General features: G+C 38.8%; 1 protein-coding gene across 1 annotated transcript; it reads right to left on the bottom strand.

Annotated features, from left to right (window-relative positions):
* Window positions 1–2,549: 2,549 nt before the first annotated feature.
* On the bottom strand, window positions 2,550–10,292 carry bcl6b (BCL6B transcription repressor). The gene is made up of 12 exons (XM_039658423.2): window positions 10,157–10,292; window positions 9,543–9,600; window positions 8,778–8,988; window positions 7,716–7,949; window positions 6,312–6,458; window positions 6,000–6,195; window positions 5,252–5,472; window positions 5,067–5,170; window positions 4,834–4,974; window positions 4,377–4,507; window positions 4,153–4,290; window positions 2,550–3,931 (listed from the first exon to the last, which is right to left on the bottom strand). The coding sequence occupies exons 3-12, from the start codon at window positions 8,978–8,980 to the stop codon at window positions 3,782–3,784; spliced, it is 1,665 nt and encodes a 554-aa protein (XP_039514357.2). The 5' UTR covers window positions 8,981–8,988; window positions 9,543–9,600; window positions 10,157–10,292; the 3' UTR covers window positions 2,550–3,781.
* Between the last annotated feature and the right edge of the window lie 9,277 nt (window positions 10,293–19,569).

The following is a 19,569-nucleotide window of genomic DNA, read 5'->3' as shown; positions in this document are numbered from 1 at the left end:
ATGCTTTTACCTCAACCGATGTGTGAGTTGATCAATGTTAATATGTAAAATAAAGCTTGCATTAAATCTGTTCATCATATAAAGCGATCGAGTCTCTTCAGAAAAACACTGGACTAAACCGCTCAATTCATATGGACTAGTTTTATGACCTCTTTAAGAATTTTTTGAAATGTCAAAATGGTAGTTGCTTAGCTGTCAATGGAGGGTCAGAAATCTCTCAGATTTCATCAAAAAGGTATTCATTTGTGTTTTAAAGATTAATGAAAGTCTTACAGGTTTATAACGACATAAATAATGAAAAAGTAATTAATGACAAAATTTTCATTTTTAAGAGAACTATCCCTTTAAGTGGTAAAACTTCCATACACAACTACACATATGGACGGACAGGTAGTGAGTGTGTGTGTGTGTGCATGGCCGGTTTTTGTTTAAGGCCGGAAACAGGTGCCAGTCGCTCCATTGTTCGTATTTCAGCAGCACCCGTAGAGAAGCTGAGGCGCTTTAGGGTGAGTCAAGGGGTCACAGTTGTGAGCTAATCGAAGGAAGGAAGGGCTAAGAGGTTTATTCTTTGTTCTTCTAGGCTCCAAGAATCAGACGGACATTGGCAAGTTAGATTTAAACGTGTAGTGAAACATTTCTGTATGCTGCTTACTAAGTTGACTACTTTATGATTGTGAGACTCTCCCACTGTTCGTGTGATTGTGAAGAAGCAGGATTGCATGAGAACAGCAGACACACACACAATAACAAGAAATTAATTTAACTTTAATTTATATAAAATAGGTCTTGTCTTTGTCCAGCAAAAGAGCGCAATACAATTTTGTTGATATCATTATCCTCATCATCATCATCACTCTTCTTTACATGTATATTTGTTTGAATAGTGAGTCCTCAACCTGCTTGGACTCAATATCATTAAAAAAGACATGGAGAGTCTAATTCTCTACAAATTTTCATATTGTTATTTAAACACAAATAGGCTCCAGGCCTTTTAAATGAGTACATTACCATACTAAATAACATATTAAGCAACTAAGAGGTTAACGTATATTTGAGTTTGACATTCTGATGATTGGACCATAATGGATTCAAATAAGAGCACTATTTGGGCAGAACAATTAATAAAGAAAATGACAGCATATTGATTAATAAAAAAATCATTCTCTTCTTTCTTAGACATGCTTAATTCCTTTTTTTCTCATACAATGCACTTCTGTTCTTCCCTTCATAATCTTTCCTACAATCTTGCAGAATCCCACTTTTAATATCCACTCATTTTGCTCTTACATCTCCAATCTGAACTCCTACACATCTTCACACTCAGCCACAAACCATCTTTAAATCACAACAGCAAAAATAATCTTACATTTCCTTCCATGTGTAACGTTAAGCTACTAAAGCATTTACAATTCACTCGATTTGTTTCACACCAAGGACGATAACTAGCCTATCTATAACGATATAGATAAAAAAAAAAATATCATTTCTAAATATAAAAGAATAGCAGAGTTCACACCTCAGCTATAACGATAACAACGGTGACAAGATGTCGTCGTCCTGGGAAGAAGCTGACGATGAGCGATAAAAACACTGACAGCCAATCACAATCCATCCTGCTTTCAGAGCGCGAGCATTTAAAGCGACCGACGACAAAACTGCAGAATAAACCAATATTATGAAGCTGCAGACTCGGAGCCTGCATCTACAGTCCCCCACCGAGAGTCCCGCATTCTCAGACCCCTCGTTTTTCGAACACAGCGCCTCCTGCTGTTCAAAAGATCGAATAACACCCGCACACAGAGTACAGTGCACGCTTATCCAAATGCAATTAAAAACAATAGGATGCAATATTACGGTCTTCAAATAAATTATCCAATAAATATTTGCGTTCCCTGCTTAATGCAGCTGCCAAAAAACTCATTGTTACTGATGGAAGGGATACAATTACAGATTGAACTATCTTCTGAAAAATAGTCTATGTGATATTTTATTGCTACAATGTTTTTTTTTTTTATATATATATTTTTTTTTAATTCAAAATTAAAGAAAAAGAAAGAAAAAAAAAATCAAATTCATGTTGCACTGCTCTGACTGTAAGTGTCCCTTGAGATGTTTTTGAACTTTGGACAACATTGTGGGTTTGAGATATATGGGGGCACAAAATGGGCAGTAAAAATAACTGCAGCATTTATGACATATAAAAAAGTCCGAGGTTAAAGGCTAACGTTAGCTATCAAAATATTTTCGGGGCAAAGAGGGCGAAAAAACATAACGGCTCAAATCTTGTTACAAACTACCTTTACAAATATTAAATGGACTATTCTTATTGTATCGATTAGCTAAATTAGTTTTATTAAAAAATAAATCAAACGAGCTATTACGATTCTCTAAATAAAATTGAAGACAGCCTACTCACGTTTTGGCTTAAGTTCTGTTTATCTGATACAATTTGATAGGAGGCGCTGACTCGAAAAACGAGGGGTCTGAGAATGCGGGACTCTGGGTGCAGGGGGACTGTAGATGCAGGTCTCCGAGTCTGCAGCTTCATACTACTCGAATAAACAGAACGATATTGTGCGCTGGTTTAGTTAGGTTTCGTTATATTTATTTTTATAGTTATTGCTCTTGGTGTGAACAAACCTTTAATCCCTATTCGGATGGCAATTGTTTCTCATGGGGATGTCTGGAAAAATAAATGAGCATGGCTCCTCAGTGATAAAACTTAGCGTTCAAATGGTTTTTGGTTTTCTGTCTTGCGTTTTATCTTTTCAAATGATAGATTTGTATTTTTTAACCAATGTGGAAATTAGCAGGAACAAAATGTGAACACAACCTCCTGTTTACATAAGGTTAACATTTGACCTGGATACTTTACCGACTAGTAAAATGATTAGTCATGCTAATAGAGTGCCGAAGTTACAACGTCACTCTAGGCCAAAACGCAGAAGTGAGTTAGCAATAGCATTTTAGCGCTCCCAGTTCCCTCACTCTAAAGTCTATGGGATTTTTGAATGGGTTTTGCTAAATCGCCTGAAATAAGGTCTGTGGTGAACAAAGCCTCTAAATATTTTCACGTTTTGATCTATGACAACACACAGTTATAACCTGCTTGTGGTTTTTTAAACTTTATTGTGTCTGCTTGTGTTTTTTAAAAACTTTATATAGGCTTCAAAATGTAGGTTATATTTTTGGATTAACTTGTAAAGATTATCTTGATTAACAAAATGTGTAAGGGTCACAACTACTTGTTGAACACAGACTTAATTTTTTGCGATTTTCCAAAAGTCTATGGGGAAAATGCATAGCTTTTCGATCGAGGGAACCCATGCACCGCTAGCTTCCGAGTTGTCCTACAAAGTGACATCATCACTTTGGCACTCTATACACAATTCATTTAGTGTTTCCCCCTGAGAATTAGCCTACAACCTGAACAGGGCTACTTACTTTTTGACAATGATATCCACCATTTCCCCTGCCCATATGACAACTAAAAACTTGTTGCAACAGCATACAATATGATTAAATAGCATGAGGAAGAGAAAGTATGCAAAGCAAAATAAATAATAACATTTCAACAAATAATAAAGGTAACAGTCAGCACATCTAGTGCAGGAGTGCTGCATTCTTGGAAGACTGCATTCATTGGTATATTTGAGCCAAGCTGTCCTCGAATGCAGCACTCCACCTCTTTAAAATCTTTACAATACTGTTTCATGGATCCATCCTAAACGTTTGGATCTTCAGCATACAGCCACGGTGCCTGTGATGTTGACCGTGTCCCTCAGCCAGCTTGCAGCAGGGTGGGTCCAGGTTGGTACGGGTCGGTCAGAACCTTGTAGCGGATCTTGGTGTTGGTGATCGCGCCGTGCTTCTGTCTCAGATGGAGCCTCAGCTGGCTCTTATGACGGAAGTGCAGGTGACATTTCTCACACTGGAAGAAAAGATTAGAGAAAAGAGTGAGATTTATTTTGAACGGTTTTCCAATCCTTTGTCATTTATAAATTAAAGTCATCATTTTAAATTTAAATTGAAATCAAAATTGAAAAATTCTTGTTTTTATGGAACATAGCTGTATTTCTTGCATTCATTAATTTTCCCTCGTTAAAGGATATAGTATATATTAAAATCCCTATTGAAATATAGGCTACTGACGCTGTACGGCTTCTCTCCGGTGTGGATGCGCAGGTGGCTCTTCAGCGTCTGCAGGTGTCGGAAACGTGTTCCACAGGTGTTACACGGGTACGGCTTTTCTCCGGTGTGGATCAGAACGTGGGCGCGCAGGTGAGCGACCTACAACACACATCATGCGTTTTTCAAGAATATCATTTTAAATGCTTAAAAATAATAGTGATACATGCAATCCTGCGCAGACGTACCTGGACAAATCTGGCGCCGCATGTGTCGCAGCGGTAGGGCTTTTCTCCCGAGTGGATGCGGGAATGAGTCTTTAAATTCGCAGGCCGGTTGAACTGCGCCCCGCACACATTACAGCGGTAAGGCTTGTCTCCTGGGGTCAGCGAGTGGATAAGAGAGATATAAGGAATGAGATACAAGTCAGTATTAATAATAAACTTTATTTTATACAGTGCATACAGAAATACATAAAACAGATATTTGTTGTACACTGCAAAAAATATATATTTTTTATGATTTGTTATTACAACTTTTTTCTTTTGTCAAATCAACCTAGATAAATAATGTGGTTCAGATAACATAATATTTAGAATTTTTACTGATTAAACCATTTTTTAAATTCGTTGAACTTAACTAACTTACTTTTTTAAGTTAAAGATTAAACCAACAATATTTTTTTACAGTGAATCAACCACTCACCTGAGCAGGAAGGTTTTGTGTTTGTTCCTTGATTTCCAATGCAACTGAGCTGTGCAGGGAGGTTCTCAAACTTGATTGGATGTCGGCCCAATAAAGGATTCTGATTGGCTATTTGGGTGCAAACGTAAGGACTAAAGAGACCTTTTAAAAAGGAAGAGGATGAAAAATAAGATTAGATTGTTTATTTTTGTAAACACAGCTAGTCATAGTAAAGCTAAGAGATGCTCACTGACTTTTATCCTCACTGATCGAAAGGGTCAGGGGTTGCAAACAGCGGTCCACGACATGATGGGGATATTTTAGCTGTGACATATTGTACGGAAGATGCAAAGTTTTCCTAGAAGAAACAAAACAATGGTCAATACATTTTTAATCCGTTGCATCAGAAGATCTTTCAGTCAGAAGCTACAAAACACACCTATAATTCATTCCAGGCTCCTCCCCTGTCCAAATGTTATTTGCTGTTTTAGGATCTTCCATCCTATCACTGACTAAAGGGGCGTGGCTTTGTGCTTGTCGCTCCTCTCCAGGCCCCTCCTCCTTTATAGGTGTGGCGCACAAAGGGTTGAGGACAATATACTTGTACTTCTTCCAGTTGCAGGCCTTTGGGTCAGGAGTAGGTTTAGATTCTGATCTTTTCTGTAAAGATGAAACATTACAGTTACGCCACATTCACACAGCAACAGAATACAGTTGTCAGCCCTATTTGAGTCCTGAATACGGTTACATTCACACACACAGTTCTGTTATTTATGGGAGTGAAAACCGTATTCTTTAACCAAACTCACACCCATACATTTTCAGGACTCACAACTATATTCTCGGAAAACCAACGCTGTGTAAACAGAACAGGACTGGATTACTTGTCTGTCACGTCATACAGTGTGAGAGAGACGGATTAATGCGTGTAAACCGTTTTGCTGATTTTCACGTGCGGTTCTGCTTTCGGGAACTTACAGCAATTCTCGGGAATTGATTGGATTATAAGTTGGGCGTTGCAAACAAAATGGAGGCATATTTGAACGTCAGGATTTTTAGTCCTACCCTCTGCTGTGACTCTTGTTTAGAGGGGGAGGGGAGGTTAAAGTATTTGATTAAAGATTAAGACTGAATTTAAAAAAAATAATAATAATGTGCACAGAAATATCATTCACAAACATGCACACCTTTAGTTGAGGAGAGAGACTGCAGCCGCTGGACTCAGCAGGAGAGTTGGGCTGCCCGCTGGATTGGGAAGGACTGTCTGGGGATGGTGTGGAGGGGGGTGGAGGGGACGATTCCTCTAATTTTAGGGTCTGAGACTTGGGGATAGCAATCAGGCCAGTTCCTGGATCCAGCGAGGCAAAGCTCTCACCTGGAATCCTGTAGATACAGTTGATGCATTGTACGCCCTTTTGATAACCACTTTTGAGATGGGATATAGTGGAAGTGTCAAATGCATTCAAACACATTAGAGATTCCCTCTATAAGCCTTTTACCTGGCTCGGTCTGGGATGGGATCTTCTGCCTCAGCATCGGGCCTGGAGGGGGAGGAGAAGATGGTGGGATGAGCAGGCGGGGATCTTCCACCGAGAGGCGCTCTGGAGGCTGGCTCCATCAAAGAGGGACTTACAGTGATCCTTTCACTGCAGAGAAAAGGACACACTTTTGGGCTATTTATGCAAACATAGTTCAAACAAACATTTGTGATATAATGAGTGTGAGATGGGAAGAATAAATCTTTAAAAACTTTGCCTTCCCTCGTAAAATCTATTGCGTTCCCCCAGGAAACTTTGCGTTACCTCACAAAAATGATTGCGTTCCCCTGGGAAACTTTGCATTCCCTCACAAAATCGATTGCGTTCCCCCGGGAAACTTTGCGTTCCCCCAGGAAACTTTGCGTTCCCCGGGAAACCTTGCGTTCCCTCGCAAATTCTGTTGCGTTCTCCTGGGAAACTTTGTGTTTCCTCGTAAACTCTATTTCGTTCCCCCAGGAAACTTTGCATTCCCTCGCAAAATCTATTGCGTTCCCCCAGGAAACTTTGCGTTCCCCGGGAAACCTTGCGTTCCCTCGCAAATTCTGTTGCGTTCTCCTGGGAAACTTTGTGTTTCCTCGTAAACTCTATTTCGTTCCCCCAGGAAACTTTGCATTCCCTCGCAAAATCTATTGCGTTCCCCTGATAAACTTTGCGTTCCCCCGGGAAACTTTGCATTCCTTCGCAAATTCTGTTGCGTTCTCCTGGGAAACTTTGCGTTTCCTCGCAAAATCTATTGCGTTCCCCCAGGAAACTTTGGGTTCCCCTGATAAACTTTGCGTTCCCCCGGGAAACTTTGCGTTCCCTCGCAAATTCTGTTGCGTTCTCCTGGGAAACTTTGCGTTTCCTCTCAAAATCTATTGCGTTCCCCCAGGAAACTTTGCGCTCCCCTGATAAACTTTGCGTTCCCCCGGGAAACTTTGCGTTCCCTCGCAAATTCTGTTGCGTTCTCCCGGGAAACTTTGCGTTTCCTCGCAAAATCTATTGCATTCCCCCAGGAAACTTTACGTTTCCTCGTAAAATCTATTTCGTTCCCCCAGGAAAATCTGCGTTCCCCTGATAAACTTTGCGTTCCCCGGGAAACTTTACGTTCCTTCACAAAATCTATTGCATTCCCCCCGGAAACTTTGCGTTCCCTCGCAAAATCTCATGCATTTCCCCTGATAAACTTTACGTTCCCCTGGGAAACTTGCTTTGTTTGTTGCATTACAACAATGTTGCATCATATTGTTGGTTATTTGTAAAAGTTGAGCTCTGTTTAAATTTGTAGCATCATTGTCACTCATGTCAGCAGAAATCTTTGTCTACTGCAAATCTCTGTCAGTGTTCTGCGCGCGCTTCCTTCACTGCTCTGGAGTTCAGTCTCACCTGTGCTGGATAAATGCTCGGCAGGTTTCTGCGACGTGCTCCATCTGCAGGTAGGAGGCGGCGGCGAGCACTCCAGAGACTGTGCGGGGCGTGAGAGGGAGGCAGGAGGTGTACATGAAGTCCAGCAGCAGAGACACGCTGCCTGAGTCCAGGCCCTCCGGCAGGGCAAGAGAGAACACCCGCTCACCGCAGGCACCGGCCGCTCGACGAGAGAACAGAGTGTAGAAGAATCCACTGTGAAAACACAGATGTGTAAGAAAGTAATCAAAACACTTACAACTGACTGCAAACTCTGACAAATGTGAAACCCATTTTTCATTTAAATCATGCTTTTGTAAATTATGATATGACATAAAAATCTAAATTATGAGACACTAAATCATACTTATGACATTTTATCAAAATCACAATGAGTCAAAATTATGACAAAAATCATCACATTAAAATGCGAGATCATGACAAAAGTCGAAATTCTAGCTTTAAAGTAATAAAAAGTCATTGTTTTACTTTATTGACAGTCATAATTTTTTATTTCTATCTCATAATTTCTGATAAAAAGTCAAAATTATGACCTTTTCAGAATTAAGATGTTTTGTCATAATTTCACATTTTTATGTAATAATTTTGGCATTTATGTAATAATTTCGAATTTCCATCCAAAGTATGAGAAAAAGTTAACTTTCATATTTTCTAATGTTTGTCATAATTTCAAAATTTTAATCTTATAATTGTGTCTTAATTGGTCAATTATGACGTTGTATAATCATAATTCATAGTTTCGGAATTTTGTCACGGATATGGCCTTCCATACAAAAGCATATCTGCTTACAATAGTACAATAGGCTACTTGTGAAACAAAAGCAGTGTGTGTGTGCCTGAATATGATATGATCTCATGCAGGACAGAGTGAGCTAACTGTCTTCTGAAAAAAGCCATAGACAGTAAAAGAAAAAAGCAAATCTTAGCAGTAGCACAAACAGGAAAAATGGCGGAGGGGGGCAGGAAAGAGAAGCGAGGGAGGGCGGGAGAAAGTGGATGATCTCGCACTCCCAGATGCCCGACCTGCATGCGATGAGCACGGCGCAGTGCGCGCGCAGCGTGGCGGACCCCACGAGCAGCGTGGCGTCGGTGAGGATGTCGCGATGCCGCAGCTCGTTTAAGTTCAGCAGCACGTCGTTGGAGTGGCGGGTGAACTCCTTAATGTAGCCTTTCTTCACCTCCATCACATGCGCGGAGGGGCTTCCGTGTTGCTCTTCCATCTGCATTTATTTAGCTATTTGATAAAGAATATTGTAAACATATTAATTTCTAATAATTAAGCTCTGCAGCTAATATTTTTGCATTATATTCCATTTAGCAAAAAATTATTGAAATAATTAAAATATGTAGAAATAATTGATATTCATAAAGGCTATTTTAATATCTATTTAGCCTCTATATAAAAGATAAAAACCAAAGAATTTGAAAGCCAACTGATTTTTAGAAGAAAATGTTCTATATAGAACCTTAAAAGGTTCCATCAGTGCTACGTATTTGGAACCCCTAAAAGGTTCTATACACTCTTAAAAAAGGGTTCCTCTGGGTTCTATATAGAACCCTTGGGTTCCATACTTGGCTAATAGAACCTTTTACCAAAAAAATTGGTTCTATATAGAACCATTTTGGAGTTCCATATATGAAGTGGGGGATGGAACCATTTCTGGTTCTAAATAGAACCATTTCTTCTAAGAGTGTATTTGACAATATAGTATACTTATTAGAATGATGGTCCTGTAAAGCTTTATAGTAATCATAAAATATGTTTATTAAACAAAATAATATTTTTACCTGGCAAAATGAGATTCAGAAGCATTTATTTGGGGAGGCCAGCTCCCTATACTCGTACCTGCCATCAACAAAATAAATCATAACTCACATGCACCAAGTTTAATAACAAGTAAAAAAGTAAACATCTTTTTTAAAAAACATGCATGTCATTTTTTTAACCGCACCTTACTGATGCATCATTCTGCAAAACCATAAAATATCATGCACAATACAAAATGTGATGCACTGACTGACTATTGCATTAGTTCAGTTAGCAGCGGAAATATTTAATTAGCAAAACTGTAAAACTTCATTTATTATAAAATTACTAAACTCCAGACAGCCTTTTAAAAATTAAAAGCATCAAAATAATTCAAAGTAAAAAAAAAAAAAAAAGACCACGTTGTCATTCATTTATTAGTATTTTGCCTCACCCCCTAAAACCTCCTTAGTTGAGCATAAGGATGCAAAGGGATTTTCCCACATTTTGCATGTGGTTTGAGCATCAAAAAGTATAATCCAAAGCATAATTTGAAAAACGAAGTAAAATTTGGAATTCAAGTACAAAATATTTGTCTGCCAGAAACATCTATACAATATAGCTATGCATTAAAAAGACTGAATTGAGAACTCACCCCGACCAGCAGGGACGAGAACACACACCGCCCTGTTCTTACAGCTCCTCTCTTCTGATCCCAGGTTCACACACACGGTCTAGACTCTCTCACTCAAACGTGTCTCTGGAAAACTGACCAGTCTGACCTAAGAGAGAGTATCCTTTATAACGCCGTGCAGGAAGTCTCATTCAGTCAGGGTGTTTATTTCCTGTGTTAAGCTGCCTTTTCACACTGCTCCCAGGTCAGTTTTGTGGCGTTTCTAATAATGACTGAATGCGGGATGTCGATGGTCTCTGATCAGGATGGGAAAACACCATCCCGAATCCTCTTCTCCACCTTCCTAACTCTGCCCACGCGCTGGAAGCTCAGCGGGGAAAGGCTCCAGGCCCCCGTGTGTCAGTATTTATAGTTGTGTATTAGAGCCCTTTTGTGTTTAATGATGACAGGAAAGTGGGTAGAGTGCTTTTTGATGCGTGGTGCGTGTGTTTTGTAAATGTTTGTATGGATGTGTAGAATCCAGGGAATGTGGGTTTGTGTGTGTGAGAGTGTGTCGTTTGCGTGGGCTTATGCACATTGTCAACGGGTCAGAAGTCCTGTCAACACTGTCCAGGAGTTCAGCAAACCGAAGCAAACGCGCACGACCCGGTGTCTGTCCAGGACGAGGGAAATTGTCTCAGAGGAAGTTTGCGCAAATACATCAACTTCATTCATATGGTTTGCCATAGGAATCTTAAAGGCTTGAGTCCACAAGGCAAACATTAGATCAGATTAGGACTGTGCAACCTACACTCTTAGAAGAAATGGTTCTATTTAGAACCAGAAATGGTTCCATCCCCCGCTTCATATATGGAACTCCAAAATGGTTCTATATAGAACAAATTTTTTTTTGTAAAAGGTTCTATTGGCCAAGTACGGAACCCCAGGGTTCTATATAGATTTAAGAGAGTATAGAACCTTTTATGGGTTCCAAATATGTAGATATAGAACTTTTTCTTCTAAGTGTGTAACGCTGTAATATGGATTTTTAAGTGAACTTGAAATAAGTTCATACCATATAGTCTCAGCTAAATTTCTAATATGCATTAAAAAGGATTGCAGGGACTCCTGAATGTGTCCTGTCTGTGGTGTCTTACACCAAGACATTAGCAGCTGATCCTTCAAGTCCGGTAGGTTGCGAGGTGAAACCCCCATGGATCAAACTTGTTGGTCCGGCACATCTCACAGATGCTCAGTTGGATTGAGAAAGGCCGAGTTTGGAGGCCGAGCAACATCTTGAACTCCTCATCATGTTCCTCAAACCATTCAGGTGCTTTATCCTGCTGAAAGAGCCACTGCCATGTTTCCATGTTTTGCGTCCAACATGAACCCAGGGTTTCCCAGATCATCACACTCCCTCCACTGGCTTGTCGTCGTCCCACAGTGATCCCCTTCCCCAAGTTAACGGCTGTCCACATTGTGTGCCCATTGTAGGTGTTTTTGGGCATCTGATTGGTCAGGGGCTGCACTTCTCCATTCGCAGAAGAGTGTTGTGACATTTCTCCTATAACCATCATTCACAAGTTCACACTTACAAATAAGTCAGATAGAATTGTATGCGTATTTGGGGTGCTGTCCGGGAGATAATATGTCCGCTATTTGGCCCGAACCCAGAGTACTCCTCCCGTATTCCTGGTTGTGGAAGGAACAAGCCGAGAGTGAGGAGTCGGGGTGGTGGAGGGATGCTGAAACACTGTCAAGGATTGTATGCTTCCTCTCATGCTGATGGGATAGTCATGATGATTGTTGATGACAAGATTATTTGAACGTGCTCCTTACGAACTTTGTCTAGTGAAACATCATTTAAAATGTTGTGTAACTTTGTGTATACACATTCACATGTCTCTTCAACGGACAATTTGAGGCATCATTCAAAAGGGTTCATTGGGGTTCCATATATGAAGCAGAGGGTTCTTTACTCGACTCCAAAGGAACTTTTATGCTAAAAAAGATTCTATAATGACGAGAAAGAACCCTCTTGGCACAAAGGTTCTTTATAGGCTATTATTCATTCATATATTACATTATTCTGCAACATTTTGTAGTTGTAATTAAGTTATTGTTGTAGTAACTTAATGTCACATTTTAATCATGCTGATTTTTGGAGGAAAAAAACTGAAATGTCACTCTTCGTGTGATATTGATTAATTACATTTTTTAACCCCCATATCTTGAATTTTGTGATCGTTCACATGCATTGCATTTAGGCGTTCCAAATACGTAGCGCTTTAGAACCTTTTAAGGTTCTATATAGAACCTTTTCTTCTAACGCCGCCTTCACACTGGCAGTTGAAATCAGCTCCGATGCGGCTGCGAAACGACCGGAAGTCATTCATTTTTCGCAGATTCGCAGACCGCATGCGAATGGGTCCGAAACGGGTCCGACCGAGTGCGGTGCGAAGAAAATCGTGTCCGTTGGTCATCCGGATGCGTTCAAAAATTTGAACTCTTGCGAAAAGCTACGGACGGTTCCTATCCGACAATTCCAGCGGAAGTTGACCGTTGCTATGGTACTGATAAACAAATCTGAATTATTAACTTTTATTAAAATAAATATTGATTTTATAACGATAAGTTGTGATGTCATTTTTTATTTTCATGACTTTCTAACGTTTATAAGGGCAGTTAATACGATTAAATTGAAGGTAGACATTGAACTATTGACCACTATATCACATTTTTTAGCCGACCTGACATGTAAACGTCCTCAGCAACTTTCCTCACGCAGCATAACCCTAATCAGAGAGATCATACAGAACTGACAGAATCAAACTTTAATCTCTCCGCCATTTTTGTTCTACCCGCGTCCGACGCTTTTCACTGTGTAGTACGACGTCCGTTGGGAACGTATTGCGTATTACGGAGCTGATTTCAACTGCCAGTGTGAAGGCAGCGTAAGAGTGTATAATTGCAGAATGAACCAAAATCAACTGACTTTTTAAGTGGTCAAGTGGTTAAGAATTAGACAACATAGTGTCGGCCCAGATCCGGCCCACATCTGTTTCGTCTGGAATCCAAAAGGTATGGCCGGGTCTGGGCCGACACTATGTTCCTGTCTGCGTTTTACCTCGAAAGTTGCGATTTTCGATTCTCAATACCGACAGGAACCGACTGAGGTGCCCTTGAACAAGACACCTAACCCCCAATCGCTCCCCAGGCACCACAGCACAATGGCTGCCCACTGCTCTGTGTGTGCAACATGACATCATGACTTTTGCGGCGTAAACGTACACCGCACTTTCAAGTCAAGTGGCGTGTTATCTATACGCATTTTAAGCTATCCACGTGTATGCATGTATGTCTACGCCGTTAAATGTCCGTGCGAAACAAAGAAAAATGTAGATCTACATCTGGGGAGCGTTATTTTTTTCCTAGGATGGTAGGGGACGACTCATAAATGCTATTAACCCCAGTGACGGTTAGGTTTAGGGACGGGGTTGGGGTAGGTCATATATTTATACAGTAGTGTAACGTTAAGTAAACGGCGTTCATAAACACGCTGAAAAGCGATTATGCGTGTTGATAGCACGGCAAAAATGGAAATACGAATTGGCGTGTCATATATACGCCGTTTTATGAGATCAGTCTGGTGTGTGTGTCCATGTTGCAGTCTGTTTGTGTGTGTTCACTTCTCACTGCTCCTATGTGTATTAAAGGGGTCATGAACTGGCTTTTTAAATTTTATTATATTGTTGTCTGAGGTCAATTTATGACGTTCGCTTGGTTTTTGCATTCAAAAACATCAAAATGAATCAGTAATAGGCTATGAAGCTTATGCAGCGACTGTCTTCTTCCACAACCAGGCACCTGCACAATATTCTGTATTGCTCGGTAGCTCGATCCGGTTTGTCATCACAAGGTAGCCATTGTGTATTTTTAAAAATGAGTCGTTTTCAGAGGCTGGTGTCAATAAAAGCTTTTATTGGACTAACAAGGACGTTTTCAGTTCTGAAACTTACAGGATATTCTTATAATATGATGACCTCTTAGATGTCAAAAGCTCAAGGAAAATTTGATTTCTCAGTTCATCACCCCTTTAAAAGCAGAGGACACATTCAGAGTATGGGTGGCCATATACTTCATATACCGCTTTAATTTCACATTTTTTTCCAATCTAAGTAGGCCATCTCAAATGAGTCTGGAAGTTAACTTCCTATCAGTAATTTTGTGTAGACTGAGTGAACCAGGTTGCACAGTAAACATGGCCTAAACAAAGTGCACAACCTTTGTTCAGATCAAATATAAGCAACTCAGCGAATGCAGCCAGGTCAGCAAGTACGGCCACATTAGGCCTCACCTGCCTCTCTCAAGGGTTGCCGGAAACCTCTGTCTGGCTTCCTGTGACAGGAGAGTGTGTGTGTGTGCTTTGGGAAGCTTGTTATGGGCAATGAGCGGAAGGAAATAGGAGAGTTTTAAAAAAAGTGATATGGGTGATATCCCTCTCTCACGACCGAAAAACAAGGGACACCTAGAGAAATGCAGCCCGCAGATGTGCAGGAACTATGGAACACCCCCTTAAGGCTTCCTGTGAGACACACACACACACACACACACACACAGACTGGGATGAAACGCCTGCGCAGGACATCCGTCAATAAAGCAGGCAGGAGAATGAGACGGGGGATATGGGGGTTCATGTAGGTCTCCAATAGCTTAAAAACAAGCGGAAAGTTACCTCACCTTCTTCACTCACTACATGCTTTATGGAGATTTTGGAGGGAAAACGTATTAATGGCCACAAAGACATAGACAATTAAGTCCAACCCGATCTCACGACCAAGTCGTACGAATTCGACGAATGATTAAAAAGTGGCTAATTCGTAACAATTCATACTACCTCACTCGTACGAATTAATACGATTTTGCTAAATCGTACGTATTTTACGAATTGGCCAATTCGTATGAATTCGTACGAATGACCTACCCCTTACCCCGCCCCTAAACTTAACCATCACGTGGGTTTAGACAAATCGTACGAATTAGTACGAATTAGCCACTTTTTAATCATGCGTCGAATTCGTACGAATTGGTCGTGAGATAGTGTTGATTAAGTCTGTATGAAATGTTCCTCCTTATGCTTCAGGTTTCTTGAGTTCATTGTTTACTCTTTTATCATCCACCAGGCGATGATTACTTGATTGTCATTGCAAAATATGAAGGTGCATGCTAATTTTCACAGTTTTTATGGTGCGTTCAAGTCCTCCTAAGTTTGTATTTACAAGGTGGGAAGTTGTGTTTACAACGTCAGGTACGCACCTGTCAACATTTCGTCTGAGAAAGATGGCGGTGTAACTTCTCTAAATTAATTACACAAAAATACAGCAATTTTTTTAACTCTATACACTGTAAAAAATATTGATGGTTTAACTTAAAAAAGTAAGTAACCTGGTTGCCTTAAAAAAATTTAAGTTCATTGAACTGGAAAAAGTGAGTTAATACAATGAAGTAGAATGATTTAATCATCAGAAACTCAAAATTATATGTTTTCTGAACTAAATAAATTATTTAAGTTGATTCTTGCATGCGCGAGAATTGCGATCTCCTTCAACTACTTCATTTCAGTTCTCGCGCATGCGTCGTGGAAATCGTATGGAAGTCTCGTTTCAGGCCAACAAGGAAGAAAAGGAATAGTCAAATAAAGTCGTTATTTTTGTTTGTTTTTTCGCACAAAAAGTATTCTCGTCGCTTGATAAACTTATAGTTGAGCCACTGTAGTCACATGGAATATTTAAACATTTTCTTCATTGACTTTCTGGGCCGTCAAGAGCCAGTCCCGGAAGTCTATGTGATAGTTACACAGCTCTCAAATTTAATCAAAAATATCTTCATTTATGTTCCGAAGATAAACGAAGGTCTTACGGGGTTGGTACAGCATGGGGGTGAGTAATTAATGACTTAATTTTCATTTTTGGGTGAACTAACCCTTTAAATCCAAATTTTTATCTAATTTTGAGAGCCTGATTACAAAAACAAAAGTCTCACAATTAAATCCATGTCCCAAGCGCACAATTATAATGATGTTCTCAGTTGATATGACAGATTTGCGCTGCACATGTTGTCCGGAACCAGATTTTCATTTTTTGAAGAGATTTCAATCATATTTCAAGAATTTCAAAAACATAAAGTGCTCAACAAGTGTCTCAGCTGAAGGGAATAATACATTATTTATCGGCTTTAAAATATCGGCCACATTTTCTTACCAGGCCGATAACGATAACATTAAAAATGAACATATATCGGCCGATACCGATATGCTGGCCGATATATCGTGCATCCCTAAGCATAAGTGTTAATTAAGCTTTGAGAAGTCATTACGTAATTAATGAATTCGTCTGTTTGTGTTCAAATCAGGTTCAAACATGCACTGTGTGTGTTAATGCGAGTCGGAAGTAGGCTATCTTTTGGACGAGGGTGTTGAGTGCGTGTGTGTGTCCTTGTGCTCCTATTTGTTTTGATGTTGACTGGATCAATTGTGTCTTTGGTGTGAGGGGAAAAAGAGAGATTGAGAAAACAACATAAGAGAAAAAAAAAACCCATGTGGGTCTAGGCGACTTCCAGGCATTGTGCGAGCAACGGAAGAGAGGGGGCGGCGAGGAAAAGTGAGACCATTACTAAACGAGCTCGGCCAATTAACGGAAACCATCCAGTCTGTCGGAGCGTTATATAGATGAGATCCTCATCAGAGCTGCGTGCCTCTGCTAGTGTCCGGCAGCACGGCTCGAGTGGGCTGAACCGCTCTATTGTGATTCTCAGAGCTGATGTGACTCTCTGATGAGTTTATGGAGCCGCAGCCGATACAGTTGAGTCACTGTTTAGTCTTTCTAATAAGCATGAATCAAGGAATGAAAAGGTGGAATAATGTTGTTCTGACAAAGATTCACTGCACTTTACAAGAAGGTTTCATTTGTTCATTGCTTCCTTAAATTTGGAAGTACTATCAACTTGGATGTTTAAGTCATTTCAACTTAAAGTAGTTCACTTTTTTTTTTTTTTTAATTTGCTGATAATTTACTCACCCCCATGTCATTCAAGATGTCCATGTCTTTCTTTCTTCAGTGGAAAAGAAATTAAGGTTTTTGATGAAAACATTCCAGGATTTTCTCCATATAATGGACTTCAGTGGGAACCAAACGGTTCAAGGTCTAAATGAGAGTTTCAGTGCAGCTTCAAAGGGCTTTAAACGACACCAGACGATGAATAAGGGTCTTATCAAGCGAAATGATCGGTCATTTAAAAAATAATTAAAAAATTTTAAGTTTTATAAGCTCAAATGCTCGCCTTGCTCTCTTCTGTGATGCGCGTTCGTGACTCTCCTGTTCAAACTCGTTCATCAAAATGAACAAATCTTTTTTTGAGTCATTTCATTCGTTGAATGAGAGCAAGGTGAGCATTTGAGCTTAGAAAACTTAAACTTTTTTATTTATTTATTTATTTGAAAAAGTTGTTCCTTAACTCATTTCGATGAGTTAAAACAATTCAAAAACATATGTTGACATAACTTATTGATACTAAAGGCTGCATCAGCATTTACTTAATGACAACATTTACTATGATCAGAAGTTGCTGTTAACCTTAGTTAATGCACAAACATTCTTTTACTAATTTGAACAAATTAGAGCTTATCGTAAAGAATTACCGATACACTGAAGATTACTTTTTTTAAAAGAATGTTTAATGCACTGTGAAAAAAATATTGTTGGTTTAACTTAAAAAATAAGTAACCTGGTTGCCTTAAAATTTTAAGTTCATTGAAATGGAAAAATTGAGTTAATGCAATGAAGGAGATTTATTTAATCATCAGAAACTCAAAATATTATGTTTTTTGAACTACATAAATGATCTAAGCTGACTTGACAAAAGAAAAAATGTTGTGATTACAAATCATGAAAATATTTTTTTTTACATCTTTATTATGTGGAACACAAATAAAGATATTTTAGGTTCAAAATAGGGTGCAGTGTTTGTTGGACCCCACTGACTTTTAAAATCTCAAAATACAACATAATATATTGATTATTTAAGCTGCAGAAACAATGACTGTATTTTTATTAAACTGCCTCTTCCTGCTGAAACTGAGAGATTTGCACATATAAGGACACGCCGCGAGCTCATCCGGTGTGGTGTGTGGATGAAGGGGGATGTTTGTCCTCTTGAGGAAGGTGGAAGGAGGTGGGGAGACGGACAAAAATGGACAATGAAGAAAATTAGGATGTACTGAAAAGGGTCACAGGTTGAGAATGAGTGAAATGAAAAAGGATATTCGTACTGTTTATGCATGCACACTACCGTTCAATAGTTTGGGATCAGTAAGATTTTTAATGTTTTTAAAAGAAGTCTCATATATGCACATACCAAGGCTGCATTTATTTGATTAGATATACAATAAATACAGTAATTTTGTGGAACAACTTATTTAATATATTTTAAAATGTAATTTATTCCTGTAATGAAAGATGAATTTTAAGCATCATTACTCCAGTCTTCAGTGTCACATGATCCTTCAGAAATCATTCTAATATGCCTCATGCTAATTAATAAATATTTATTATTATAAGCAACCCTGATTTTTTCCCCAAAATTCTTTGATGAATAGAGTTTAATAGAACAGCATGAATTTGAAAAAGAAGGTTACACTTTATTTAGATGGTCCACTTCAGACAAGTAAATTTGCAACATGTCAACTCTCATAAGAGTTTTAACCAGATTATAGTAATTTATGTTAATATTCGGGTTAGTAGAATAAGTTGACAGTTGCAAAGTTATAAATATAATGTCTGTTGGCGGAGCATTCAAATAAAGTGTTATCAGATATTAAGCAGACAGTCTACTACTCTATAATACCTTAATGAGTGTTAGTTGACATGTAGCAGTTACTTAGAATAATGTCTAAAGTGGACCATTGAAATAAAGAGTAAAGGCAGTAATAATGTTTCAAAAGATTTATATTCAGTAACACTCACTTTTGATAATTTCAATGCATCCTTGCTAAATAAAAGTATTAATTTCTTTAAAAAAATTTAAGATTTTAAAATCTTATTCAACCAATAGTATATGCACTGTAAAAAAATATTGTTGGTTTAACTTAAAAAATGAAGTAACCTGGCTGCCTTGAAAAGGTTGATTGAAATGGAAAAATTGAGTTAATACAATGAAGGTGATTGATTTAATCATCAGAAACTTAAAATATTATGTTATCTGAACTACATAAATTAAGTTTATTTGACAATAGAAATAATGTTGTGATTACAAATCAATATTTTTTTTTTTTAATATTTAAAAATATTTTTTTTCTGTGTCTGTGTGCATGCGTGTGTGAGTAGTTAAGATCCCTCAGATCTGAACTACTGAGTCATAATAGACAAATCTCAAAGACAAAATATATGTAATAATAAATA

This window comes from Pimephales promelas, chromosome 1 (genome assembly GCF_988280905.1).
Source record: "Pimephales promelas chromosome 1, fPimPro1.hap1.1, whole genome shotgun sequence".
NCBI classification, from domain to species: domain Eukaryota; kingdom Metazoa; phylum Chordata; class Actinopteri; order Cypriniformes; family Leuciscidae; genus Pimephales; species Pimephales promelas.
The sequence above is the reverse complement of the archived record's forward strand: the minus strand, read 5'-3'. Positions and strand labels throughout refer to the sequence as shown.

Excerpts from the sequence above, each read along its gene's own strand:
- bcl6b (XM_039658423.2), bottom strand. The coding sequence starts at position 8,980 with ATGCAGATGGAAGAGCAACACGGAAGCCCCTCCGCGCATGTGATGGAG. Across the intron at positions 4,508-4,833 it reads CACAAAACCTTCCTGCTCAG|GAGACAAGCCTTACCGCTGT; the intron begins GTGAGTGGTTGA and ends CGCTGACCCCAG. Across the intron at positions 3,932-4,152 it reads CCGGAGAGAAGCCGTACAGC|TGTGAGAAATGTCACCTGCA; the intron begins GTCAGTAGCCTA and ends CTTTTCTTCCAG.